The sequence below is a fragment of the Musa acuminata genome, chromosome BXJ3-6 (genome assembly GCF_036884655.1).
Source record: "Musa acuminata AAA Group cultivar baxijiao chromosome BXJ3-6, Cavendish_Baxijiao_AAA, whole genome shotgun sequence".
Taxonomy (NCBI): Eukaryota; Viridiplantae; Streptophyta; class Magnoliopsida; order Zingiberales; family Musaceae; genus Musa; species Musa acuminata.
Genome location: NC_088354.1, coordinates 36,608,353 through 36,634,698, shown reverse-complemented (window position 1 = coordinate 36,634,698; position 26,346 = coordinate 36,608,353). Strand labels below are relative to the sequence as shown.

The window sequence follows — 26,346 nt, the reverse complement described above, 5'->3', positions numbered from 1 at the left end:
TTTGGCTTTTCTACCGTCATTATTACCTGTCAGAGTTCTTGTTGTAAATTCTCTGAACATCGAATAAGTGTTGAGGGGGAAGGGAAGAGAGATCTCGGAGGCTGTCATGTGCGCATCATGATGCCTGTATTATTATTATTATGATTTGAAGAACCTGTGTATGTCGTACTCTCCAAGAATTTAGGGTTTCGAGATAATTATTTGTTAGCGTTGTCTGCATCTTAATTGGTGGTAATCAGTTGATGATGTAAAATCACTGTATGAGATGATGAATTGCTTCACAGCAGAATCGGCGGTAGCAGATTCCAAAATAGTTGGAACATGATGGGTTCTTTGTTAATGTGGGCAGCACCACCCCCACCCACTTTCTTTTTACTGATGTTTGCTTGAGCTCCACCGGATTCTCATATGAACATCCCCACTTGGATCAATTGGATGGATTAAAGATTGCCAGTCTTCTCTCCTACCGTGTGATGCAAATCCAAAAACTTGCACCGGATGCTTCCTCCCTCTGATTCCTCATCCTTCTTCCTCCCAACCTTTTTATGTTTAGGTGTACCGACATATGATATATTAGAATGGATCTTGGATCTGGTTTGGTTACCGATTTATGGATATATATATATATATATATATATATATATATGATGCAAGCATGAGCAATTTAAAGAACATTAAGTAACAGAGTTTCAACTATGAATGATCAAGAGAAAAACCAACTGAAGCACCTACAAACATTATATTTCTAGCAAGTGGCAAAGCTGTAAGTTGCAGATTCACTAGCAATGCCAAGATCAGCAATGAGGCTCAGCGAAAAGAAGTATACCATGCCTCAAATTTATACAGATAGGATGAATAGTTTGGTTTAGGACATGCAATTGGACTCAACAGCTCACCCTCAGCTGGCTATCGCAATCCTTCACTTTCTTTACCACACTGAACTGATGATCATATGCATTTTTACATGTCAAAATAGAAGAAGCAACATAGAAGCGACGATAAATGCAAATGAGATAACTTGCAGATTTGAAGCCTCACTGACAGCGCCTACTGGTCCAAAGGCTGAACCGATTGTGGTGCTGCCGGTTGTGCTGGTGCTCGACCCTGAGCTGCAATTGAAATCAAATAGTCATAAGAAACCAGAAGGGTATTGAGTCTTTAAACAACACAGACTAAAAAATTTTCTGCCATCACTCACCCTCCAGAAAAGATGCACGAACCATGGCCTGTGAAGTGTACCGAATTAGGTAGAAGAAATGCCAACATTAGGGTTTCCGACAGAAAAAAAAACAACGTTAAACTGATACCGTAACAATGAAAGATACCACTACAACCAGTCAAATATTTACATGTATATGTGGACCAATAAAAGGCACTGTGTTTACATCATGATAATATATAGTAACAGCAGCTACAAAATTTACGTGTGATAGTAGGAAACTTATAACAGGTGTCAATCACTAAAACTAACTGTCGGCAGTATGAGCTCTTGTTTTACCTCCTTTTGCTATTGGGTTAACGGAATCCAGCCACCAAATAACAAGGGAGTCAGAAATGAGAAAATAAAATTGAGAACACGAAACATACTATATTGGCACAACCTGAGTTCCCAAATTCAATTTTATCTGGAAAGAGAAAATAAATCAAGCACTGCTCAAAAGCAGCTAGAAAATTTTGGCAATTTTCCAATTACTCACCAGAAAGGGAAAAATTAGTTACAATATTCATCATAAGGCACTATTAATTTCCTAAAGATTGTCTTACCATATGAAATAGATAAAGGCAAAAACAGCATATAATTACTCAAAAAACGAAAATGCATCTATGTGAAGTACATCATTACCTTTACGACAGCAAACATGTAATTTGACATTTTCAATATTGGCTAGTTTTCTTAACTTCTTTTCCCCAAATTTCGCAATAGAACACAATGGCATAACACTAGTAATGATAATGCAAATAATGACGATGGGTTATGATCAGGAATAGTCCAAAATAATTGACTAAGCATCTCATTGTAAGACCCAAGTAACATATAAGGCGAGTTGAAAAAAACAAATGTCAAATGGTTGGATAATTAAATTTCTAGAATAATGATGTAATGCAGAGTTAATAAAAAAAGCACAGTTTTCTGCATCCTAGAAGATATTCATGTTGATTAAAAGAATAACCCTCCAATTTGTTGGGAGATAGAAAACAAGCACAAATATGTCTTTCACAGGACAATAGAATGATCTATTGAGAATTCTGTTTTCCAAGACACCAAATTGGGATTACCACAAAACAAAAAGTTAGTGGACTTAGCCATCAGTTCATTCTGAATGACGAAAGAAAAATAAGTGCTGGAAACATATAGCCAACGACAAATGTCTTTGTTGGTGAAAGTAAGATCAGTGTAATTTCAGGGTTCCGAAGTTATTCTTATGAATTCTACTGTAAAACTTGTGAATTATTTATGCCATATAGAACTAAGTTCAAGATCACAAATGGAGCCACCACCATCAACATATTTAATCAATGGCAGAAGACAACCATCTAAATATAAAAGAATAAATGGTCGAAGAGGCATACCAGAAGGGTGGAAATGGAAGACGACAAAAAGCATGCTGAACATCAATGCATGATAAATTAACAGTGTAAGAATGAGATTTATGGTACTTAGTTACCAAGACAGAAGATGGTAGCAAAGAACAGTGGTGGGGACAGAGGTCCATCCGTGTGTATGTAGGTAATAACAAGATAGTGATGGTAATTCGATAGAGACAGGCTAGTGATAAATGACATAAGGAGCATTGTGAAGAAGAGAAAAAGATGAGAGTGAAAACATAATAAAAGCAAAAGTTAAAAGTAGGATGTGTTCAGGTGTTTTAATAGGGACCAGGGATTAGAGACCGCTTTTATCGATTTTCTAATAAACAAGTAGTGAGGAAATGTATTACAAACACAAAAAAGAAGGCACAAGGGAGCAGCCATGTGGTATCCAATCTTAAAAAACAGTTATATCCATTTTGAGTGAAAGGAGCTTACTGGGATCAGTAGTGGTAATCATGGCTGTATTACCAAAGTTGCAGGTACCACCAGTTGCTTGAGTTCGGTGATAGTAATCATTGAATGCATAGGAGGTGAGGGCTACAAGATTGTCAGCTTCATAGCATGCTTGTCCTGGCTGGATAGCGGTGCAGTTAGCTGAACCAGGTCCGCAAGCCCAATCTAAACCTTTCTTCAGTGCATTGGAGTCCACACTAGAATTTGCCACACAGAAAACTCCGACCAAACCTGTTGAATCAGCATTCGACTCAGCAATACGTCCAAAAGTCAAAGAATACAGTGCAGTCCCATTTGGAACATATATCCCCCAGTTTTTCTCAGAAACAGGTCCAGGTCGAAGATCCTCATTGAACAACTCAAGGACATATGTGCTAACTGATATCGTCGGTTGACTTGGTGTACCAGAACCATTCAGCACATGATGTATAAGATTGCTGTTGTAGGTCAATGCATTGTCAATACTAGCATCTGATTCATTGGCTCCACCTAGTGATGGCCAACCAGACTCTGTCACAATCACAGGAATGCCAGAAAAATTGAGTGATCGCATCGAGTAATAAGCAGCATCGATCATTGCATCAAACATGCTTGTGTAGTGGAAATTTGTATTGGGGTCCACAATCTGATTGTTTGGTTTTAGAGGTTGGAACAGGGCATACTCCAGGGGAAAAATACCTTGTCCCTTGGTGTAAACATAATAGGGCTGTGCATTTAGCATGAAAGATGATCCTGTGTTCTTCAAGAACTGAAGATACTGATTCATTATGGAGTTCCATGATGAGTTGAAGGATGCTGTTGATGGAGGAAAATGTTTGGGAATCATGTCCATTGACTGTGGACTTGAAACTTTAACCTGAAAGTTAAGATTTGCGGCTAGAAGAGCAGAATGAAGGAATTGCATAGCTGGAATGAGAACAAGGGCTGCATTTGGGATGGTTGTCAACACCTCATTGCCAACAGCAATATAAGTGATATTAGTTGCAGGAACAAAAGCAGCAACATTTTTGTTGATCCACGCAGCTGCTTCGGATTGAGACTCTCCTATCCGTAGTAGCTGATCATTGGGAACCCCAACTAGAACCTCTATCCCGGTGTTTGCCAGGGCATTCAGCATTTGGTGGTCAGCATCAAATAAACGTACATGTTTGATCCGCTGAGTTTTCAGAATTGACACAATTTCTGCTGCTGATGGCAAGCTGGACATTTGAGTACCAATATTAATCCCAATAAATGCACCTAAAAAGTTTGCACCATCATCAATTCAAAGTATATTCAGAGAGAAAAAGAAAACGCAGCAAACTATGAAAAGATAGAGTAAAAAGCTAGCTTGTACTAGTTTAAAAACAATGGAGTGGTTCCAGAAGGTTGAAGATTCTAAAGAAAACTCGAATACTAACTAAACAAACTGAATAGACAGAGGAGGCATTCCATGACTTTGTTTTTTGTTTACACTTCACCAATGTACAAAGGATTTTTATGACTTCCGCCAAAATAAAATCAGAATAATAACAGAGAAAAGCCAAAGGCTAACCTTTTTCCTTTTTTTTCTTTCTAAAAAATGATTTACCTAAGTTTTAGGGGAGAATAAAAACTAAGGTAAGTTTTAGGGAAATAATCAAGAGATCCTCTAGTCGAACAGTTTAATTGGGCTTGTCCGATCATCACAACTCAAACTCCATAAGAAAAAAAAAATCCAGAAAATAAGAAATGAATAACAGGAAATTCTCACCAGAGTAACACTTATAATCTACTAACAAAAGGGGAAATGGCAAGAACACATTATTCCATATGGATCAAGCTTCAACAAAATCAAGAGAAACGAAAAACTACTCCTGGTTCTTGAAATGATCTTGGTCTAATACTAGTGTAGATGGAATATGATCTAATATGAAGGATTTAAAAGTACATAAGAAAAATTTTCCTATCCCAAATTGAAAACTAAAATTAATGGCAATACACATACCTGAAGCACTTGAGAAGATAAAGATAAGTAAAAATATAATTTTCTCCCATTTTCTCGGCAGCATCTGGCTTAACAACTTCACAGTAAATACTTCAAAGATGCTTGCAACCTCAACTACCAAATTTAAGAATTCAGGAAAGTTCAATAAATGAAATAACAAGTAACTGGGAAATAATTTAAGATAAAAAAGCATACCAAAATATTGTGATAGATAAGCCACAAGTTCTCTTTCTTAAATTGTAACAGCTCAGAAAAAACTCGGAATATAAGATTGTGTCAATAACTCACGTATGACAACCAAGGGAGAAATAATTTAAAAGTTTGTGGGGAGATTTTAGCAACAAAGTAGAAATAAAAAAAAGGACATATTAGTGACTAGCAAAAGCTGCAACCAAGTGAGCAGTAGTATCTATGACCAGGTGACCATAATAATCAGTTTAACTAAAGACAAATTCGAGGTTGATAACTGAAAAAAAAGATATAAGCCATAAATTATACAGGCCACATAGCCATGAATTTCCATTAATAAGGGGAGCCAAATTTAACAAAATCTGTATTTTTTAAGTTTGGAGACTGTATAGAAGATATAGTGTCGTAAAACAAATATCTAATTCGATATAGTGCAAGGTCAATCTCTCTCAGTCAAGTAATGATTTAAGAGGGAAAAAAACTTCTGGATGTGATCATGAAGATGAAGCAAATTGAAAGATTCGCTACTGTATCTCTGTTTCTTGTATACAGTAAAAAATATGAGAGAAATCCTAGTTAAAGCAAGAAAGGTGTCAATTGTTGCTTCTTTGCTGAAATCTGAAACCAATAGGAAAAGTGAGAAAAAGGTTCCTGAGATAAGATTATCGATTATCTATTGTCCTTGTCAAGTGGAAAAGAAATAAAGGGCTATAAGCTAAATAGAACAATTAAAAAGGTGTTAGACGTAGCAACCATTTTGAAGCTAGTGGATAGAGGATAAAATAGAAAAAGAGGCTAAGAGAAAGGATAAAAGAAATAGAGTTGAGAGGAGGGATTTATCTCTGCAAATATGTATTTAGCCTCTCTTCATCTTCTCTCAACATTTTCCAATGTCCAAATAAGTGATTGTCTTGCCTAATCTAGAAATAAAGTCTTTAATCTCAATTCCATGTGGTTGTCATGAAGTTAAAAGTCAACAGATGCAGAACTTTTACCTATCTGGTTATGGTAATCCAAATATTAGATGAGCCACCACAACCTTTAGTTTTGCCTTGGCAGCAAACATGTGCTAGTAATGTAACACACTGAAAACTGGCTAACACAACACATAATTGGAGAAGAACATGCTTATAACAGGCATCAATATCTATGATCGACAAATCATCAGTCATAGAATAGTTGAATTTGAACGGAAATAATTTATTGTGTGGGAAAGCCAAACTGAAACATCATCTGAAGATTCTGAACCGTAAGAGATGAAAAACTAGCGGTTGAGCAGAATCAACCTATATGATGTTTTATGCAGGGTATCAAATATTAGAATAAACTATATTTAAAACCTCTTGGCTAGCACAAGGGAAGTAAATGTGTCTTACAAGCTCTGTATGCCTCAAGTTTGCCAAAAGTCCCAAAGTTCTTATGAGAATAGCATGGAAGAATGTAGTGAAGCTACCACTACAATTGCAACAACGTTAAACTTAGATGATGGTGCAATATATTTCATAATCAGATCATGCATAACAATACAAAGTTCAACTACAAGGGAACTGGTAAACTTGGAATTTGTTTGAAATGAGCTAGCTTTCTGATGAGATAATGTTCTCACACAGCATGAGAGCTAAAACCCATACACAAGAGAGATGCTCTCCCAATTTTAGGGAATAAACGATATGGACAACCATAATTGGAACTTTTTTTATTATTCTTCTATCACGTCTTTCTCCATTGCTCATCTCTTCATCTAATAAAAATGTAAATTGATTAAGTTACAAGATGGACAAGGAAATGTTAAATTAAAGTAGATAATTAAAAAATAAACTAAAGTTTACAGAAACAGGATAAGATTCGGAATCAGCCATGGAATTTGTACTCGAAATCATACATCTGGCTGGACTGGGGAGATGCAGATATTTTAGATATGACCAAGATCACCCAGACAGCCATAAATATTGAGAAGGATCAGTTCAGGACCAGCTGGGACTGTGTAGAACTCCAGTGGAACCAATCAGAACCAGTTAGTGCTAAAACTGGTTGCATCCATCCTAAATCAATTAAAACCAATCAAATTGACTGCAGATGAGCTAGGTGCCACCAAAATTGAAGAATGATCATGCTGAGAGAGCATCTAGTTATGCATGGTTAGCTAGAAGGAAGAAGGAATTTTGTCAATATTTTCCTCGATTCTTGCACATTTTATGGTTCAAAAGCTAGCCTTGAATATAGTCCGATAGAGGTAGTTGTCCAAAAATATATGCTTAACATAAAGAAGCAAAAGAAATGGTTACACTAGGAGATATTACCAAATGACTAGAGATAATAAAGTGAGTTGGGACATCATGGGTTGTAATTGTTGTATTAAAGATAATAAAGTATAAGGAGCACATAGAAAAATAATTCAATTTGGATGTTTTTACCAAAGTCCTTCAGGTCCATTTCATTCACACTGGGGTAGGAAAAGAAAATATATTAACTTTTACTTGGACAATTACTTAGATCAAGTTCTCAGATATGACCAGAACCCAACAGCACATGAATCTAGTAAGGCTCTAACATGAGAACCATGGAAATATCAGTTTGGGCTGGTAGATCACAAATCCATTGATTTCAACCATATACAACTATTATTGGACAACATCAATGACCTGGTTGTTATGTTGTCCTTGCCTTTGTAGTAAAACATATGATTAGATGTTTGTATTTTGATGAAAAAGGAAATTGGGGATGTTGGATCCATCCCTCATGAGTTAGCACTCCAGCCAATATCTGGAAGGGAAGTTTTTATAAACTTTGTGTACCAACACCTAGCAAACTTCTAGCTTGTTGTTTCCAGAAACTCCCTCTTTCAAGACAAGCATGTTTCCATTAGACTTGAGGAAAACCATTATTGTCACAACAGAGCTTTTTTATGTGATTGTTGTTTGCTTAGAAGGGTTAAGAAAGGCACCCGGAACAAAAATAACATATACTAAGTAATCATAGAAGTAAGCTTATAAGCCTTCTGTGTTTCAACAAGATACTTCTAAGGTTGGATTAGTTAACCAGTCAAGCTTACAAGAGAAGAAATTATTGCAATAAATATATTTTGCTTAGTAAATAAATAAAGAATTTAAGCAAAGAATTCCAAGTTTCTCATTTGTTTCTTGAAGTTAACTATATTTTGAGCTAAAAGTTTTCTGGCTTTTTATCATTTAGCTAAAGATTTCCTCCCTTATATATAAACCATGTGTATCTTGATGATTCATTTGCTTTTATGCCCTGATAAATAACATGGTTTTTCATAGTACTGAAAGAAAAAGATAGTGCAGCAGGAATTCAAAGGCCCAAGTGATCACAATAAAAATCAACAAGAAAGGTTGACTCTTTTGAGTATGTAGCTACAAGAAAGCATAATCTCAGAAAGTACATGCTCTCGTTATCCTGCCCCTGCTGGGGACAAAAACAAGTAGTGATGCAATCATATGCTCTCAGACAAGATAGGAGACTTGTGTTCAGAGTAGAAGAAAATTTTCTATTTCAATGGTTCTTGAATGTTAACAGTTTCCAAGACAAACTCAGCATTACATTGTCAGAATCCGGACTAGTGTTTCTTAATGCACTACAAGAACACACATACCTAATCGAGTCACAGATATCTCAGAAAAATAAATCGTTTGCTAACTACAACATTGGTTTATAATTTCCCGTTGCTTGTATATACAAATATGAGTTAATAAAACGAATCATATAATTCTGAATTGCAAGTAGTAAATTTACAATTTTTTCCCCCAACTGCTCAATTATAAGAACGACAAACTTAAAAGCACCAGAAGACAAACACAACTAGTACCTCCCAGTTCACCAACTGACAGCGTTATCCTCATGAGAATAGGATGATCTTCCTGACCGATGAATCTTAAGAATTGATCCAGCAGCTACTTCAGTTCAAGCGGCACAAACATGGAAACCAATCAGTCCACCCAAGAATTCTCTTCTATTGGGTGACTCGAGTAAATAAGCTAGAGAAATTATGGAGCACAACAACATTCGATCGACAGCCAGCTTTAAGTTGATCTCCAAATTCCAACAGACCACAAGCTCGAGCAAAAATCTAAAGTCACCACAACAAAGATCCCATTTTTCCAGACCTCAAGAGGCAGTAAAACCCCGCAGGTGTTTCAGAAGCCCAGAGAAATCTCGAAAGCATATAACCAAAAGAAAACTGCAAGGAAGAAAGAAAAACATGAAACAGAGTTAGAGAGAAGTAGCACCTCTTCCGACCACTCCACCCACAGTCGAAGAAAGGAGCGTTCTCCAATCCTATCGACAAGAAAAGCAAGGACAAGAAAAAAAAAAAAGGTTTTTAGTCCTCATTACCAAGATGAAGAGAAGAAACAGTATTTTAGAGACAGTGTGGAAACAGGAAGACAAAAAGGCACTGAGTGTGCTACAGCCCAGCAGCGAGGAGAGAGAGAGAGAGAGAGAGAGAGAGAGAGAGAGAAGCAGAATCCAAAGAGGGTTTTGGGTTTCATTTGCTCGAGCAAAATTACACATATATCCAAGCAGACAAAAAAACTGACAAACTCAGCGCCCCACTGACATAATCTATTTGTACGCCACGCTCTCCATTACATCTTCACAAAACTTGAACAACCTGATTCGATCCTTCTCTCTTTGAAGGAGTAAGAGACTTAACCGCAACACATTATTTTCCTTCTCAACTAGTTTTACCCCCCAAGTTGGATAAGAACGGAATTGGCTGTAATCGTTTTGCTTATCAAAGATTAGTTTTTTTCTTATTGCAAGAGAAAATATATGCTTCGACTGTCATAACAACTGAATGTGATAAGATATTCCTTATTTTTTACCACAACGATCCAATATTAAGAATAAGTGATGAAGATCAATTTTGATCCTAAAATCTTAGGATGGTATGTTCTGAATCCTCGTTCACGAGATGCTTCTCCTTCTGACATTATGTGGCACATGCAAAAACAAACAAACAAAAAACAATGTTACTATTACAATAATGTGAGAGAAAACATCATTCAAAAACATTGCTTTGAGCTAATGTGTGAGCAATTATGAGGGAGAGAGCAATAGTGTTACATAATAATAAGAGAGAGAGAATGCATCATTCAAGAAGATTGCCTTCAACTATGTATTCACGGGTAAGCTGGAGCGAGAGATACAGCACAATAAGGAGAGAGAATAATCATTCAGGACTATGTATTCACTTGTAAGCTGCGGTAAAAAAAGGAGGAGCTAATTATATGATTAGTTAATTTTAATATCTCGATCTTTATAATTATGAAAATAAAATATTTAATCTTATTATTTCAATAAAAATATTTTTTTTAAAATTTTTAATCTTATAAAATTATCTTTTTAGTCATGAGAATATTAATGTTTCACTTTCGTAGTAAAAATATGTGATTTATATTTTTGTTATTACTTAACATGCAAAGTAGATTTACGATTGTTATATCCGTCGCTTATTTTTTTAAAGTTAATTCACTTTCTTTATAAGTCAAAAAAAAATTTCTATAATGAAGAAACTTTTTCAAACAATATTTTAGCAACTGACTGGAATCCATATTATGTTTTTTTTCAAAAATAGAAAATCGAAGTAGTGATTATATTTGAAAAAAAATGCAATGGGGTCGATGTGCCGAAGAACTGAAAATGATAGTCTGAGAATAGACCGTAAATAATCCCAATAAGAGTGTACATTGATGAGTCAGTATCAAGACGACAAACAGAAACGAAGAAGAAAATGACATTTGAGAGCTAATGAAAGGTGAAGAGACGATTCTAAAGAAGTTTCCTAAGTGAATATTTGACTTCTACCATTCACATCAAAACAAGAAGCTCACTGCCTAAATGTCATGACTGATCTCTTTAATGAGTGCATCTGATGATTGCATGAACTGTGGCCTCGACAAGGTCGCAACGCAGCAATAGAAGCTGGTCCCAGGTCAGGAAAGTCGAGTGAAAAATACATTGGATTGGACCCAGCCTTTGTTCTGCTGCTGATCTCAATTATGTGGAGAGTGTCCTGATGATGTGACCTTGAAGTTCTGAAAGGATTCCAGCAACTGATTGCCTTCCTGTTTTACCTGTGAAGAGCCAAAGATATCAAATTAGAAAGATTTAGAACTGGTACTTACTAATATGTAGTTTCATATAATCATTGAAACGGATGTCGGATCGAGGTTCAAAATATTGTCCAAGTGTTCAAGTAAAATTGTCAAAACTGTTGCAGTTCATCAAGCTTTACCATCGATGTTTTAGGCACTCCAAAGTACCATAACAAAGTAAACAACTAGTCTAGCAAAAAAATCGATATGATAGGATCTTCAAAACCTTGTCTACAAGTACAAAAGATATGAGAGCTGTTGCAGTCCATCAAGATTTGCTACGGTAACAGTACATACCAGATGTTTTAATCACTCCAAAATGACAGCATTGCAAATAACTAGTCTTCCAAAAATTATTGAGAAATCGGTATCAGGTTGATATTTAAAATCCTGTTGAATATTTCAAGACAATGGTTGTCGCAGTTCATCAAACTTTGCCATGATATAATCACATTCAAGATGTCCTAGGCACCCCAAAATGTCAAACTAACATCTTAAGAACCCGACATCGAACCAACATTTAAATACTCGTTCAAGAGTTCAAGAGTTCAAGAAATATGATAGCTGCTGTAATTCATCAAACTTTTCCATGGTATCAGCACATGCAAGATGTTTTAGGCACCCCAAAATGTCATAACAATGAAAATAACTAGTCTTCCAAAAATTGTAAGAAACCAATACCATGCTGATATTTAAAACCTCATCCAAGAATTCAAGAACTATGATATCTGTTGCAGCTCATCAAACTCTGCCATGGTATCAGTACATACCAAATGTTTTAGGCACTCCAAATTGCCATGATGATGTAAAATAACTGGTCTTCCAAGAAAATCTCGAAAAATTAGTATCAAACTGATATTTAGAACCTTGTCCAAAGCTCAAGAAAAATGATAGCTGTTGCAGTTCATCGAGCTTTGCCATGGCATCATCACACACCCGATGTTTTAGGCACACAAAAATACCATAACAATGCAAATAATCACTCTTCCAAAAAATCCCAAGAACACCCAAATTGAATAGGGCACAAATACTGCAACACCACAAATAGCTGGAACATCACGGCTTGTTGTGTTGTTGTTGTACAAAGACTTACATGTTCACGCCCATATCTAGGCAGGATTCACCCAAGTGAGTATGATCGCTGCAGCCCCCTGGGCTTTTCACATCCTCATGGTTGGTCATCTGAAAAAACTTGAGTAACTTGATCTCTTGATCCAGTCTGGCCCCTGTCACCATAATGCAACTAAGCTCAGGTATCCATGCTGAACAGAGAAAGTCACAAGCAAACATGATCAGGTGAAGTACTGGTGGGTCGTGCTTACTGAATGAAATAAAAGCAACTAACAGAATAGAAACTAACGGAGAGGAGAGGACGGAGAGGAGATGAAACATAGTAACCACAGCCTATATAAAGGATAAGCCATCATGTAAGTCAAAGTTCTGTATCAGGATGTAACCATGTCTCCACTGCTAGTGGAGCTCCATCACATTATTTTTCTCTGTTAATTTCCTTGATCCCCTTTCTCCAACTTCACTGCTACAATTCTAGTTTTATACCCTTAAAGAATGGATCTGAACTTGGATAATAATAGGAAAAGGTTTGAGGGTCGCTTACAGAGTATAGTTGTTGTTGGGTCAGGTTAAGGAGGAACATGGACAGAATTGATGTTGGATTATGCTGCAGTTGATGGTAATGAGAGCTGGTGCAGGCCTCGCTTGATGGTTCACATGGCCTGGGAGAGGTTGGTGAAGATTGAGGTCAGCATATCATTAGAAGCAGTAATCATGTCCCTGTAAAACAAAATAATATCAGAGAAAAGTTGTTATCATCTGCTGGACAAAACTTACTCTTTATGATAAATAAAACATATTCCAAACCAATGGAGTTCTGTTGTACTCTTACCCACAATACAACAGATAAGATGCCTGATCCCTAGGAAAAAAAAGCCATTGATGTATATATAACATTTATTCATATCAAAGAGGACATGACCTAGAAATGGAACCATAAAGAAACTCTTCAAACACAAATATAAAATTATATCTGAAAGCTCCCTGAATATGCCTAAGAGAGAAAGACAAGAGAAAGACAAAAGGAAACAAGTTTTTATAATATGCATCAAGAAGGCAAGGTTACAAAAAATCAGAAATTTTAAGAAATACCCATGAACAACTTTAAATGAAGAAAGAAAATATTAAAAATATTTGACATTCAAATGAACAAGTCTGATCTTCGAAACAGTGTAAAACAAGAGTACGAAATTTCTCACTCGTACAAATACACACAAAATTTTGTTACAAGTCAAAGCCTAATCTCTGGAAGAGATATGCACTTATAAAAACATATAAACAGGACATACATGTATTTTGTGTGATTATATACCCACAAAAACATATATGCAAACATGGATTTCAACAAAAGGAAATCACAAGAGTTAAGAGCAACAAAGAAATTATTAATAACAATAAGAAAAAGCCCTTTGCTTCTGTGCAATAAACTGCATCAGTATACACTAGACAGCATGTTCTTTCTTTGATCAATTCCTGTACTGAAATAATGGCAAGCCAAACTCTGTCAAAAGGATCACTGGAAATGGAATGACTTTGAAAAGATTTAGAAAAATATATTTATAGTTCTTCATGAGCATAAATTAAAACAAGGTATAATTTGGTGGAGAGATCCTGAGATCAAGGATTCATGTTGCTCTAGTACTTTGCTATCTATCCTCTCTCCCAAAGACATTGCTAGAAACATATCTAAATCAAGCAAAATGCTGAGGCAACCAAATGAAGAATTATGGACAAGGACATTCTATTTGAAGGCTAATTAGAACCTAATCCATAAGCCACTTGGCACACTAGATCATCCACAAGGAAAAAAAAAATGGACAGCAATGATTAAAAAAAGATATTGACAGTGGAAGCAGAATCTTACAAACAAACTTCTTCCTAATATTGTCCTGACGGCCCTTAATACCAGGACATCATATCATTCCTTCATATTTAAACCATATCCACAATCTATACAGTCTTCCTTCATTCCCCTCAATTCCATATCATATAAATTGTAATAAGATTCTATGGCCCTTCATCACAATTGTTCATTCTACTGAATGTGACAAAACAAAACTTTTCCAAACTGATAAAGTTGTAGTATTAGCAACCATGATTTGAAATCAATAACAAGTGCAATACAGAATACAAATGCATGCCACCTTAGGACTAATACAAACAAGGAGATACATAAGAATGCACAATAACAGGACACAAGCAATCACTAGGAAGCAACAAAAAACATCTAATAGTCTTCTGGTTCATCTTCATCATCTGCACCCTCTGCTCCGACCTCCTCGTAGTCCTTTTCAAGAGCAGCCAAGTCCTCCCGAGCCTCTGAGAACTCACCTTCTTCCATCCCCTCACCAACATACCAATGGACGAATGCACGCTTTGCATACATCAGATCGAATTTATGGTCGATTCGTGAGAACACCTCAGCAACAGCAGTATTGTTGCTGATCATGCATACAGCACGCTGCACCTTGGCCAAATCACCACCAGGGACCACTGTAGGTGGCTGATAGTTGATTCCGCACTTGAAACCAGTAGGGCACCTTCAGAAAGTACCAATGTAGTCAATACCGACAGATAGCTTTATTAAACCCTGCAAATTGTACTAGTTACCTGATAAGAAAGAAATTCCTACAGTAGAAGCTTACCAGTCAACAAATTGCACAGTTCTCTTTGTTTTGATGGTTGCAACAGCAGCATTCACATCCTTGGGAACAACATCCCCACGGTACATCAGACAACAAGCCATATATTTCCCATGCCTCGGGTCACATTTTGCCATCATGCTTGATGGCTCAAAAACGGCATTTGTAATTTCAGGTACAGAGAGCTGCTCATGGTATGCTTTCTCAGCAGAAATAACAGGTGCATAAGAGGAGAGCATAAAATGAATTCTAGGATAAGGTACTAGATTGGTCTGGAACTCAGTAACATCTACATTGATAGCTCCATCAAATCTCAGAGAAGTGGTTAAAGAGGATATGATTTGAGATATCAACCGGTTCAAGTTGGTATAGGTTGGCCTTTCAATATCTAAAGATCTCCTGCAGATATCATAAATGGCTTCATTGTCTAAAAGAACTGCAACATCTGTGTGTTCCAACAACGAATGGGTGGAAAGCACACTGTTATATGGCTCCACAACTGCTGTAGAGACCTACAATAAGAAATATCATCAGGTAAGTCCAATTTATGAGACAAACAGAAGGACAAGGTGCATGCAGTTGCTGCCTTGCAGACCCCACCTATCAAACAACAAACACCCACATATAATTTGATGTAAGCCCCATGAAGATAAGGTGCATTATTGCAGATGGGCACATGCCAATGGGGACCATTTGTTCACAGGTATCATATTGTTCTTATTCAATGGTCAATTTATTCCATTGTCGTCATAAGAATTTTGATTTTAACAGAACTTATAGAGCCTAAGCTGTGGTAAAAGCTCTATTTAGTGTGCTTCTAATAACCAGTTAAACTTATAGCATCATCTTTTCAGACTGCTATAAGTTGTGATTTATAACCTCAGATTTATACATCTTAAAATGCATCATTTCGATTATAGTAAAATTTGGCAAATTTTTCCAAAACATATCTTCCATATTGCAGATATGACTAAGTACTAAGTGTGTCCAATATTGTGCTTTTTAGAATAGGTCGACCACATGAAAAGAAACATGCACATACATGCCTTAACAGCCAAAACTTGAAGCATCTCAAAGATCCACGACAGATAAAAATCATCAAATCGAACATACAAGTTCCATCAAGTAGTTCAGCATGAAATGAAAGCGAGCTGTACTTTGCACAACATATTGGTACCTGAGGTGAAGGATATATGGTGAAGCCTAGCTTTGACTTCTTTCCATAATCCACAGACAACCGTTCTAGCAGCAAGGAACCCAAACCAGATCCAGTTCCACCACCAACAGCACTGAAAACCAAAAACCCTTGCAAGCCAGTGCAGTTGTCTGCCAGTTTCCTAACCCGATCAAGGCAGAGATCAACAATTTCCTTCCCGACTGCCGTTCATGAACACAGATCAAAGATTAGTGTGCAAACTTGGTACCAGAACCAGAACAAGACAATCTACCATGAGAAAAGAAAAGTGCTGCTACCTGTATAGTGTCCCCGAGCAAAGTTATTCGCGGCATCCTCCTTCCCAGAGATGAGCTGCTCTGGGTGGAAGAGCTGGCGATAAGTCCCAGTTCTCACTTCATCAATGACGGTGGGCTCCAGATCCACAAAGATGGCTCTTGGGACATGCTTGCCGGCACTGGTCTCACTGAAGAAGGTATTGAAAGCATCTTGTGCAACTCCTACCGAAGTATCACTACGAGAAGTAGAAGTACATATCAGCAGACCCAAACAGATCATGGATCATAACAAGGATCTACGGTTTTGATAGATTGATGAGGCAAAAAATCAATTCCCATTGATTCAATTATGGAAATATATATGTACTCGAAAAAGGACATCGATTAACTCATTAGATCTTGAAGAATACAAGTACTAGTTCACCAAATATCATGAAAGCTACGCATTGGAAAAGAAGGTAGACCATCGATGAGAACAAGTAACAGCAGTTATTGGAGATTCATATGGAGAAATAAATGCCCTCCGCTACAATTATAGAAAGAGTACTATAAGCGGCCACAACTTTACTCCTCAGCACTACAATATTTAGTCTCATCAAGTGTCATAAAAGCTGCAGACTACCTCGAAACTCATGATCTCTGAACTGCGCACTTACTATGTCCAGATCTAAACTCTGAAAAAAAGAGATTATTGACCATTGTTCTCGATATCATCTTCTCTTAAAAAAAGATGCATCGATCCAGTACTGGGATCAGAGTTCCTTTTTTTCTTATGAAAGAAAATAACATTAATTGCAAAACATAAAAAGGAACGATCTTTGGCTTAGAGTTCATTCTTCCTGTTCTCCTGTTGACATGAAAAAATCTCCAAACAGCCAACACGATCCAAACGACCAATGACCTTATACTAGAGAGCGGCTTGAGGTCATCTACGAAGTAGAGAAACAAAAATCGATTCTTCCCCAAACAAATGGTAGCGAGCAGAAACAAATATTACTATCAAAAGGGGAAATTTTTAGGAGAGCAAAGGTGAAGTAAACAAGTACCCCGCAAACGATGAAACAAAAAAGGTAGAACTTTTCGATGTTATCAACGAAAATAAGAAACAAAAATTAGCAACAAAAGAGGAACTCTAGAAGAGGGTCGAAGAGGGAGAATCGATGTGAAACCGAAGCGAGAGACAGACCTAGGCATGATGCCATCGGGCTGGATGCCGTGCTCGAGGCAGTAGAGCTCCCAGCAGGCGTTGCCCACCTGGATGCCGGCCTGCCCGATGTGGATGCTTATGATCTCCCTCATCTTCCCCTCTCTATCCCCTCCTCCTTTTGAGATCTCCCTCTCTTTCAATTCGCTGGCTTCCGATGGCCGAGCTTGCCTTGCATCGGCGGAGGAGGAGACCTCGGATTAAAAGGAAAGGAGTCGATCAGGTCGGCGAGCCCCTTCAAGACCACGACTTTCGTAACGACGTACGTCGCTACAGCAGCTCACGCATCACTCTCGCCTGCTTCGTGTACGTCGCCACTTGAGCCGTGCCTTTAAAGGTTGTGACGCGAGGCAAGCGGGCCCCGCCGTTTCGACGTCTGTCCTACTGGAGTCAGTTCAGGGCACGTTTTTTCTTTCTAGTCCTTGCAAGTTTTGAATTTTATATTAAAGTACCATTGTTCACTCTTTCGGAAAAATTACATATACATTCTAATAAATAAATGATTTGCTCATATATCCACTTAAATTACATATTAAAGTACCAGTGATTAATTTGTGAATAATAAAAATATATATTCTATATTAAAATATTTATGGGCAAATATGCTATTTTTAGATATTTCTTATTGTTTTAAGCACAGTACAAACAGATCCAGAATTGTTTCTTCCACGTAATTCCAGATGATTAGAGGGGGCAGAACGCAAGAAGCGACTGTTTGCTACGCTGGCTTCGTAAGCCATGTGGACGTGGGACCCAATCTGAGCTGTGATGTTGCTCTCCAGCCTTTTAAAGATCCCCGCCCCACTCCTCCATCATTGCAGATCCACCGTACGGTAGCAAGTGACGTCTACCTGTCGTGATCGCCGCGCCCGGTAGTTTCCCCCGGTCGCCCACAATCCATCTGAGCCGTCCGTCTCCGAATATTATAAACTAATTATTATAAATCTCATCCTCCTAAATAATTATCCAAATATATGAGAAATCCAAACCGAACCCAATTAATTGTCACGTATCCAACCAAATACTCGACTCTGAACCCGGTTCAAGTGCATCATACAGACCTAAATGTCAGCTTTTGCTTTTGCTCGACCATCGGTCAACCACAGTACAGTAAATAAACTTGTAACACCTTGTCCCATTGAAAGTGGACAAGATTAAAATTAAGTTATAAGAGTCTAATGAGTGTACTACTATTAACTTCAGCTTAAATATTTTGGTCAATGATTTAGACCAAACGAAGTTGATAGACTAGTTAACCCATCGGGTCATAATAAAACTCGTTAAAGAACTAACAATTTCCGTAGTTTCTAATAATTACTCTGCTCGATCTTTGCTTTTGGATACTGTTCATCCTACTGTCGTGTCCTTCGTAATAATAAGATTGATGAAAGCATTTTACACGACATTATCCAGAATTTCTGGTGCAATATCTTGTCAAGAATGATGGCAACAACAACTGCAGGTTCCCAACAATTTCTTGTCATGAACGACTCCTATCTATTGACAATGAATAATTATAGATGCTATAATTGCTTGACTGATATTTGATGCATATGGCTTCCAGTAACAAAATCTTCTTTAGTGTTTCTTTAATGTCGATCATACTTCCCGAGAGTCGTGTAGTTCATCGTACTCTCGTCATCTTACTTTCTCGCTAGATAATATCAGCAAATCATGGCTCACTGTGGCTGCACTGTTAGCAAAAGTGCAGTGTCGCAGTATATGTTTCATGTCTGATACCTTTTAATCATGAGTTCCCAGTTGTTGCTTAGACTTCACTTCTCATCCTAAATATCTTGCTGAAACATCTTCGGAGATCATGTTCTTCATAATCTCAAGGAATATTCATTTGTTTATGCGATTGGTGGGATCATCTCATGATCGAGAACCCATGTGACACTTCTCCGACTTCCACCAATGGATTCTTTGTCTCCATTCACCAAATGGTTTCAGCAAGCTCGAAGAAAGTGCAATGCCTTCAAGAACTGTTTCTTGTTGCAGACCTGCAATGCTAAGTTCTTTGCAGATACTCTTTTTCTTATCTCCGTAAAGCTCACAAACCTCATTTAGAATTGCAGACAAGTTTATCCACTTAATGTTGCTTAAAATTCTTCTGTTAATTGGTTCCTTTCTCTTGAATGACAGGCATTATGTTGGCTATGACACCCATCTTGCACTTCTCAGTGTGTAATCCAGTTTCACAGTGAATATTGACCTGCACTTTTCTGAGATTCTTCAGATCTCAGTTTCCAGCAAGAATATGCATCAAAACAAAGTATTTGCAGATATATGATGAGTGTTGGTATGACACAATCTGTTTATTTTCTCCAATAAAATGAATCACATCATAATAGACACCATGGAAGTGATAAAGATCTACAGCCATACATGAAGTGACTCTCTCCCCCCACCTCCATCATACGTATACACAAACAGATACACACACATCAGTCAAATCCACCCATGGCAATAGAAGAACGAAAGGAGAAGAAAATGCTACGACAGAGAGGACAGGTAAACATGTTGCTCAGCAGAAGAGAGAGCCGAAGGCGAGGGCGAGCAAAGAAGCAGCAGCTAAGGCAGTGGCGGACGAGGCTGAGGCTCCGGAGGTGGGGCTGGGAGCAGGAGCTTCGGCGGCGGCGGCCTTCTCGACCACGGAAGAGGCCATCGCGATGGTGATCACGGCGATGAAGAAAAGCCTGAGCTTGAGGGATGCCTCCATTGCTACAATGAGATGGAGGAGGAGGAGGGAAGTACAGAGAGGATGGGAGTGCAAGTAGTGTTGTGGGAGGAGGAGGGATTTATAAGGGGATGGCTAAATAGAGTTTTGGAGAGTACAGGCTGGCTTCACTTGTGCCTTCTGCTTTTGCCATGGACTTGGTTGGTTGACAGGTCTAATTATGAGCAAGTTAGGGTTTTTTTCCTTGGCTTGTGGAGGAGGATGATGATGATGATGATGATGTGTGTTCACAGGTTGGTGCAACAGTTGCATGGGCCATGTTCTAGCTGTCCCTCATCTGCCAGGAGAAGCATCCACCAATGTTGCATATGTTAGAACAAAAAATTCAATTAAACCAATATTTTGATGAAAAAATCATAATAAAATTACTTTAAAAATGGAAAAGAAAAAAAAAGGCAAAAAAGATCCACTCCCAGAGGATATAGAGGGAGAAAGAAATTAGGAAAATTATGAGCTTTTGCTCTCTCATATTCCAACATGACATTTGCTTCATCTGTTTTGCATTCTTCAAAGAATGCCATGAGATTTTGCAGCAAGACTTTGCCAATGGAACACAGCTCTTTCTGGTCTACCTTCGAGTATCTTGTTGGAAACAATTCACTGAAAAGCCTTTTGGCCTCCTTTTCTGATACATGATATTTGTGCTTGTTAATCTGCCATGTGAAAATGGCTAAAAGAAACATTGAAGTCTTGTGGGATTTATGTTTCCATCTCAAGTGTTGTGCTGACATAAATCATTACCAATTCTATATGAAGTCTTTATTCATATCCCCAAGAAGGCAGAAACACTTTCAAAGATGCTAGTAATATGATAAAAAACCAGCTATTCATGAAGTGTGACAAAAGAAGTAGTAGGTTTTTGTCTATTCTTGAACTATTGTGGTTGAGCCTTCAGCTTCCTTAACTTATTTTCTAGTTGTACTTTAGATACCATCTCATAAAGAGGAATAGTAGGAAGTATTCTGGTTGAGCATTCATTTCAAATGTTGTTTCTTATTGTAAATTGTTATTATAAGAAGAAGGTTATGAAAGATAAAACATTCATTTAGCAGGCTGGATTTTCCTTTTTTGCTCAACTTGTTTAAGCAGGATTAGGGTACCAATTAATCATATTTGGAATTGATATAAATAGGAAAAGATATGCATTTGAGAAAAGTTTGAGATGGCTTCCATCTCTTCTACATAGTTGATTGCATGTGAAGGGGTAGTAAGTCTGCATATAAGAGGCTTCTCTTATCTCAAACTTGAGGTTTCATAGAAGATAGATTCATAGAGATCCAACAGTAGTGTGGTCAGTATTTTTCTGCTCAACTACTAGTGCTGTGATTCCTGTGCAGTTGTATGTGGCAGAAGTTTTAGGAAGTTGACAGCAACATTCTCAAAGGTAAACAGCTCAGCAATGACACTTTTGTAAAGGTGAGGGGAAATCAATAGCTTTAATCAGCTCATCCATGAATATGAAGACACTGGATTCACTGTTCCCATGCTGTGTGAGAGCTTTAGCTCAATCAATCATCCACATGTGGTGATGGCAAGCAGAAGAACATCATCATTGTTTGTTAACTTTCTGTCCTGTTGCTGTGCCACATGGAGCACATTGATTGATTCTGAGTGTCACTACCTTCTCCCAGTTTTGTAAAGATTCATTCCTATCAAACCATTCTATATAATTGACTCCAAACTTGGGAGTTCAAGAACATATTTCTTTCATTCATCTAGGATTTGTCTCAATTTTTCTTGTAGTTACCTATCCAATGTTTGACCTTTACCATCTCTGAACATAGGGTATCAGAATGAGAACAAGAATTTAAATCAAAGAAAATTCTACATAAATCCTTCAGAGTGTGTTGCATGACATCAAAAAGAAGTGGCCATTCTAATCTACATATTTTTTTCTTGTCTTTCTGTCCATGGAATAGGTTTCATGAATCTAACATGAATGTAAGAACAAAAAGTGTGCTGAAGGACAAAGCAGAGATGAAGGAAGCCACTAGTGTGACTTCTCAAGCACAAACATCCCCTCTCAAGGTTCTTTATTCCCTGTGCACCTTTTACAACTATTCACCACCAATCTCAATCTTAATCATGTCCCATGCTTATTGTTTGGCAGTAGCCAAAAAAAAAAAGAAAAAAATCTGATGTGCTTTAACCAAGCAGACACAAAATCTCATTCACTGTCATGATAAAACAGAACAAAGGACTCCAAAGTTACAAAGACACAAAATGGCTGGAACAAGACAACCACAAGCTTGTTTCTCTTACAGAAGCTTCAGCTTTATCCCTCCACGCTCTTCTATGGAGAGATTATATGGTCAAAGTGACACAGGGAACTAAAACCACTCATTAAGAGAGCCCTACCAGTTAAAAAGGATGATTATATGATGCCAAAGTATACAAAGAAGTGAGGAGTTTGAGTTTCTATGGACAATTAGAGTTTCTACCAGGACCGCCATAGTAGAAGAAGTGCCCCCAGTGATTACTATTGCCTGTCTGCACATCATAGCAGTTGGATTGCTCAGTGAAGGTGCCAACTCCTCTAGGTGCCTTCAAATTGTTGGATTCATCAACTATCTGTATGTTTCTGAAGTAGCTTGATCTGCCGAATCCTTCTTCAGGGAAATGGCCACTGCCCATCGCGGTCGAGGTGTGCTCACCATCTGGTTCTGAGTTCACAACTTCCCCTCCCCATTCCACCATGGAAGCACTGTCCGCCAAGTAAGAGAAAAGGAAAGAAGGCCAGTAACCTAGCACATAGTCGTTCCCAAACTGCATCCACCAATGCCCTTCCTTTGGATCCTGATCAAGTAATTCGATCCTTCTTATTACCAATGGTGCATGCATACCGATCAACTAAGAAGTATAAACAAGATAACTGCAATATTTCACAGCTGCCAACAAGTTTTAGGATTGTTTTCACCTTCCAAACAAGTATACTGATATCATATTGGGAACCACCATATCGAGAGAGTGGATAGATTGCTGCACCCATTGCAATCTCACTGTTGATTTGAATGAATCCAGAGCAGAGTAGGTTGTAGCAGCCTGTTGCTTGATAGGAGTCACTCTAAAATTACACAAGAAAAATGTTAGGATTGATCCAACTGTCTAGTTTGGTTGATTGTATAAACACCAATCTTCCTTTCTACATATTTAGTAAAATGCGAAGAAAGAACTATGAAATAGAACAGAGAGGGATGGAGAGGGAGTCAAAGGATCATGTTAACTCACAGTCCAGTAAGTAAAGAGTCTTGTGTTGTTATCCCCATACAGATCTGGGCTGACCTGAGTATTTTTCATACCAACAGAAATTAATGTTTGAACATAATTCTTTTTCAATTCTACAAAATCAAAATTACTAGATTTTTGTTGCAAGTACAACAAAAGCAACCTGCCAACCAGCTTCAATGCTGTTGAGGTCCTCCCCAAAGGAGCCCCCCAGAATCCAGAGCTGAGACAGACTGAACTCATTAGACTGCTGAATCCTTGGCTCCCACACATTTATGGTGGCCTTGGCTCCATAATATGTATCCCCCTCTACATAAGCAATTGCATGCTACTCAAAAAGACCCAAGAACAGAGCAAATGAGAAAGGGAGTGTGAAAGATATGTAGTAGTAGTAGTAGTAGCAGAACTTTGTCATTCAAAGCCACTTTTGATTATTATCTTTTTTCCTTTGTCTGTACCTGATGGCCACTCTCATTGAGAAGGTCAGGATCAATGGACAATGGGTTTGGGATGCTCCTGTGCTTCTTCTTACCATACCTTTTGACAGAGCTGGCCCTCAGCACATCATCCCTCTTTGTCCTCCTGATGGGGATGGTGTCCTCAGGGCACCTCCCATTTTGATGCCAGAGCTGAGCCATTGAAGGCGTCTTCTTCTGTGATGCAACCTTGCTCTCATCAAACAGTAGGCCTTCTGGGTGGAAAGCTGGCCTCATCTGAAAAGTTCGGCATCAAAAGCATCAGCAAGGAAGAGAAACCACCAACCATGAAAAGAAGAGAAAGTGAGGAGAGAGAGGGGAAGTGGACCTGGATAGTGTGGTTCTTGAGGAAAGGGTGATCAAAGGCTGGCTGGTGGGAGATGTGCACACAGTCTATGATATCTCCATCCGGGCTCTGCATTACTTCAAACAATTAGTTTTATCCAGAAACAGGGATGGGCAGAAAGTGGAGCATCATCAACGATTCATCTTACTGTTTAAGACACGAAGTTATCGTAAGAACAAGAAGCAGAAATTTGTGTGAGAATTACTTGTAAGACCAACACGAATTAACTCGAATCAAAGTATAGAACACCCAAGAACGAGCTCCGTTGAGCAACTTCACTCTCGAGGAAGACCTTGATGTCAAAAGAGAGTAAAAGAAGAAGGGGCGAAAAAGCTCAAGAAAGAAGAGAGAAAGGAGCGACCTTTATGCTCTTGACAGCCTGCTTGTTGAGCCTCTTGAGGTGCCGCTGCACCTCCAACCTCTGCCTCGTCGCCGGTGCCCGCCGCACGCTCCCGGCACCGGCGCACGAGAAGCAGGTCGCCGCCGCCGCCACCAGTAGCCACACCATCACGTGCATCGCGCTAACGCGTGCCGCCATCCTCCTCCTTGCTCCCCTTCTCGCTCGCTCGCTCGCTCGCTCTCCAGAGCAACTGCTATTTCCACAGTTCAGTTCCTCTTCCTCTTGATTCTTCCACCCTCGCCGCCATTTTGGCCGCAACGTAAATCCTCTTTTCACCCTTCCTGATCCTCAAGAACCCCAAACACGCACAGACACACACACACACTCTCTCTCTCTCTAGTCTTTTCTCGGTGCCTCTGACATGATGTATCTATCCGTTGGACTGTGAAAAATGGGAAGGAAGGCAGGTGCGCGTAGTCTAAAAAGTACTCTCTCGCTCTATCTCGCTCCGTGAACCCACGCAGCGATTGACCATAAAAGATGCGAATGTGTCACCCCCACCCCCTCCCTCACTCTCTCGCCTCCCTGTGTGGTACTACTACTGCTAAACGACGTAATGATATTATGATATAGAATGCATTGATATAGCAGTCACTGTCATCTTCCTCCTCCCAGTTGTGGGGTCGAAGCAGCTGATGTCTCTTATCTCTCTCACACTCTGCTTCGCTTTTCCCCTCCCAAGCAGACCTTTTTACTGTTCCCGAAGCACTTGCTTCTTCTCCCCTCCTTTAACACCTCGTCTCCCACGCACCACCCATGGTTGGTACCCGGCAGCTGCGACCACCGCACATCTCACGTGCGTCCACGGTGGTGCAACAAGACCCGCCAGTCCTCCGTGCACCGAGGCGGAGCGTTCTGGTGGAGATCAATTGGCGTTTCCCCTCGTATATTAATTGCATGGTTGTGCGGAACCTGACACGCACAACTATTGATGCAGCTGGTGACCAGACTTCCAAGAAATAAAGAACACAACTTTGACTTCTGTTGGGAAGGACTGATCTAACCGATGACCAGTAAACACAACGTGATGGTGGTGGTGGTGAAAGCTGAAGAGAAGAGGATCTTCTAAACATCATGTTTTGATGCTATTGTTCCTTCTGCTGCTACATGTGTGTTCTTTGAATAATGATGTAAGAACAGAGCATGTCATTTGTGGAACTAAATAATAGAGAGTTCTGACAGAGGAAGCAGAGATGAACACTATAAAATCTTACACATGGTTCCTCTGCAGCCAGTGTGGTATGTCTGCACCATTCATGGCTGTTCTGGAGGTGCTTTGACCATGAGATGCCAGTAGCCATGGCTCTGCATCATTGATGTAGATTTCGCCTTCTCCATGATTTGTCTTCAAGCATGAACTGCCACACAAATTAATAATAGCATTGCATGTTATCCTGGAACCAGAATATTCAGAGTTTCTTCCAATATTTCCAATTTGTGTTTTCTGAAGCATGAGCTGCAACATGGATCAATG

At 38.6% G+C, this 26,346-nt stretch overlaps 3 protein-coding genes across 11 annotated transcripts; all 3 read right to left on the bottom strand.

Annotated features, from left to right (window-relative positions):
• Nucleotides 1–794: 794 nt before the first annotated feature.
• On the bottom strand, nucleotides 795–9,689 carry LOC103989423 (glucan endo-1,3-beta-glucosidase 4). Of its 8 annotated transcripts, XM_065153193.1 has the most exons (7): nucleotides 9,554–9,689; nucleotides 9,027–9,398; nucleotides 7,083–7,242; nucleotides 5,012–5,125; nucleotides 3,028–4,284; nucleotides 1,199–1,226; nucleotides 795–1,109 (listed from the first exon to the last, which is right to left on the bottom strand). In XM_065153193.1, exons 4-7 carry the CDS (start codon nucleotides 5,073–5,075, stop codon nucleotides 968–970), a joined length of 1,491 nt encoding a protein of 496 aa, XP_065009265.1. In that variant the 5' UTR covers nucleotides 5,076–5,125; nucleotides 7,083–7,242; nucleotides 9,027–9,398; nucleotides 9,554–9,689; the 3' UTR covers nucleotides 795–967. The 8 variants fall into 8 exon arrangements, with proteins under 8 accessions (XP_065009265.1, XP_009406531.2, XP_065009264.1 ...); XM_009408256.3 differs by lacking the exon at nucleotides 7,083–7,242; XM_065153192.1 differs by lacking the exon at nucleotides 7,083–7,242 and having other exon boundaries at nucleotides 795–1,104.
• A 4,757-nt stretch (nucleotides 9,690–14,446) lies between these two features.
• Nucleotides 14,447–17,977, bottom strand: LOC103989422 (tubulin alpha-3 chain). The gene is made up of 5 exons (XM_009408255.3): nucleotides 17,668–17,977; nucleotides 16,503–16,717; nucleotides 16,207–16,406; nucleotides 15,033–15,541; nucleotides 14,447–14,927 (listed from the first exon to the last, which is right to left on the bottom strand). The coding sequence occupies exons 1-5, from the start codon at nucleotides 17,778–17,780 to the stop codon at nucleotides 14,615–14,617; spliced, it is 1,350 nt and encodes a 449-aa protein (XP_009406530.1). The 5' UTR covers nucleotides 17,781–17,977; the 3' UTR covers nucleotides 14,447–14,614.
• Nucleotides 17,978–22,566: 4,589 nt separating this feature from the next.
• On the bottom strand, nucleotides 22,567–26,243 carry LOC135581221 (protein neprosin-like). Of its 2 annotated transcripts, none has more exons than XM_065157091.1 (7): nucleotides 26,087–26,243; nucleotides 24,455–24,541; nucleotides 24,109–24,363; nucleotides 23,814–23,978; nucleotides 23,654–23,707; nucleotides 23,343–23,489; nucleotides 22,567–23,221 (listed from the first exon to the last, which is right to left on the bottom strand). In XM_065157091.1, exons 1-7 carry the CDS (start codon nucleotides 26,171–26,173, stop codon nucleotides 22,844–22,846), a joined length of 1,173 nt encoding a protein of 390 aa, XP_065013163.1. In that variant the 5' UTR covers nucleotides 26,174–26,243; the 3' UTR covers nucleotides 22,567–22,843. The 2 variants fall into 2 exon arrangements, with proteins under 2 accessions (XP_065013163.1, XP_065013162.1); XM_065157090.1 differs by lacking the exon at nucleotides 26,087–26,243 and adding an exon at nucleotides 24,834–26,058.
• Between the last annotated feature and the right edge of the window lie 103 nt (nucleotides 26,244–26,346).

Bases quoted from the DNA above. Each gene is read 5' to 3' on its own strand.
- LOC103989423 (XM_009408256.3), bottom strand. From the start codon at position 9,060: ATGAGGATAACGCTGTCAGTTGGTGAACTGGGAG. The intron at 4,285-5,011 runs GTATGTGTATTG...CAAACTTTTTAG, and splicing joins TATCTTCTCAAGTGCTTCAG to GTGCATTTATTGGGATTAAT. The intron at 1,227-3,027 runs GTAAGCTCCTTT...TACACTTCACAG, and splicing joins GATTACCACTACTGATCCCA to GCCATGGTTCGTGCATCTTT.
- LOC103989422 (XM_009408255.3), bottom strand. From the start codon at position 17,780: ATGAGGGAGATCATAAGCATCCACATCGGGCAGGCCGGCATCCAGGTG. The intron at 16,718-17,667 runs GTCTGTCTCTCG...TACTTCTCGTAG, and splicing joins CCCGATGGCATCATGCCTAG to TGATACTTCGGTAGGAGTTG. The intron at 15,542-16,206 runs GTACCAATATGT...TTCTTATTGTAG, and splicing joins CCATATATCCTTCACCTCAG to GTCTCTACAGCAGTTGTGGA.
- LOC135581221 (XM_065157090.1), bottom strand. From the start codon at position 25,010: ATGGCGGCACGCGTTAGCGCGATGCACGTGATGGTGTGGCTACTGGTG. The intron at 24,364-24,454 runs GTCCACTTCCCC...CGAACTTTTCAG, and splicing joins TCAAGAACCACACTATCCAG to ATGAGGCCAGCTTTCCACCC. The intron at 23,708-23,813 runs GTTGCTTTTGTT...AAAAATACTCAG, and splicing joins GCATTGAAGCTGGTTGGCAG to GTCAGCCCAGATCTGTATGG.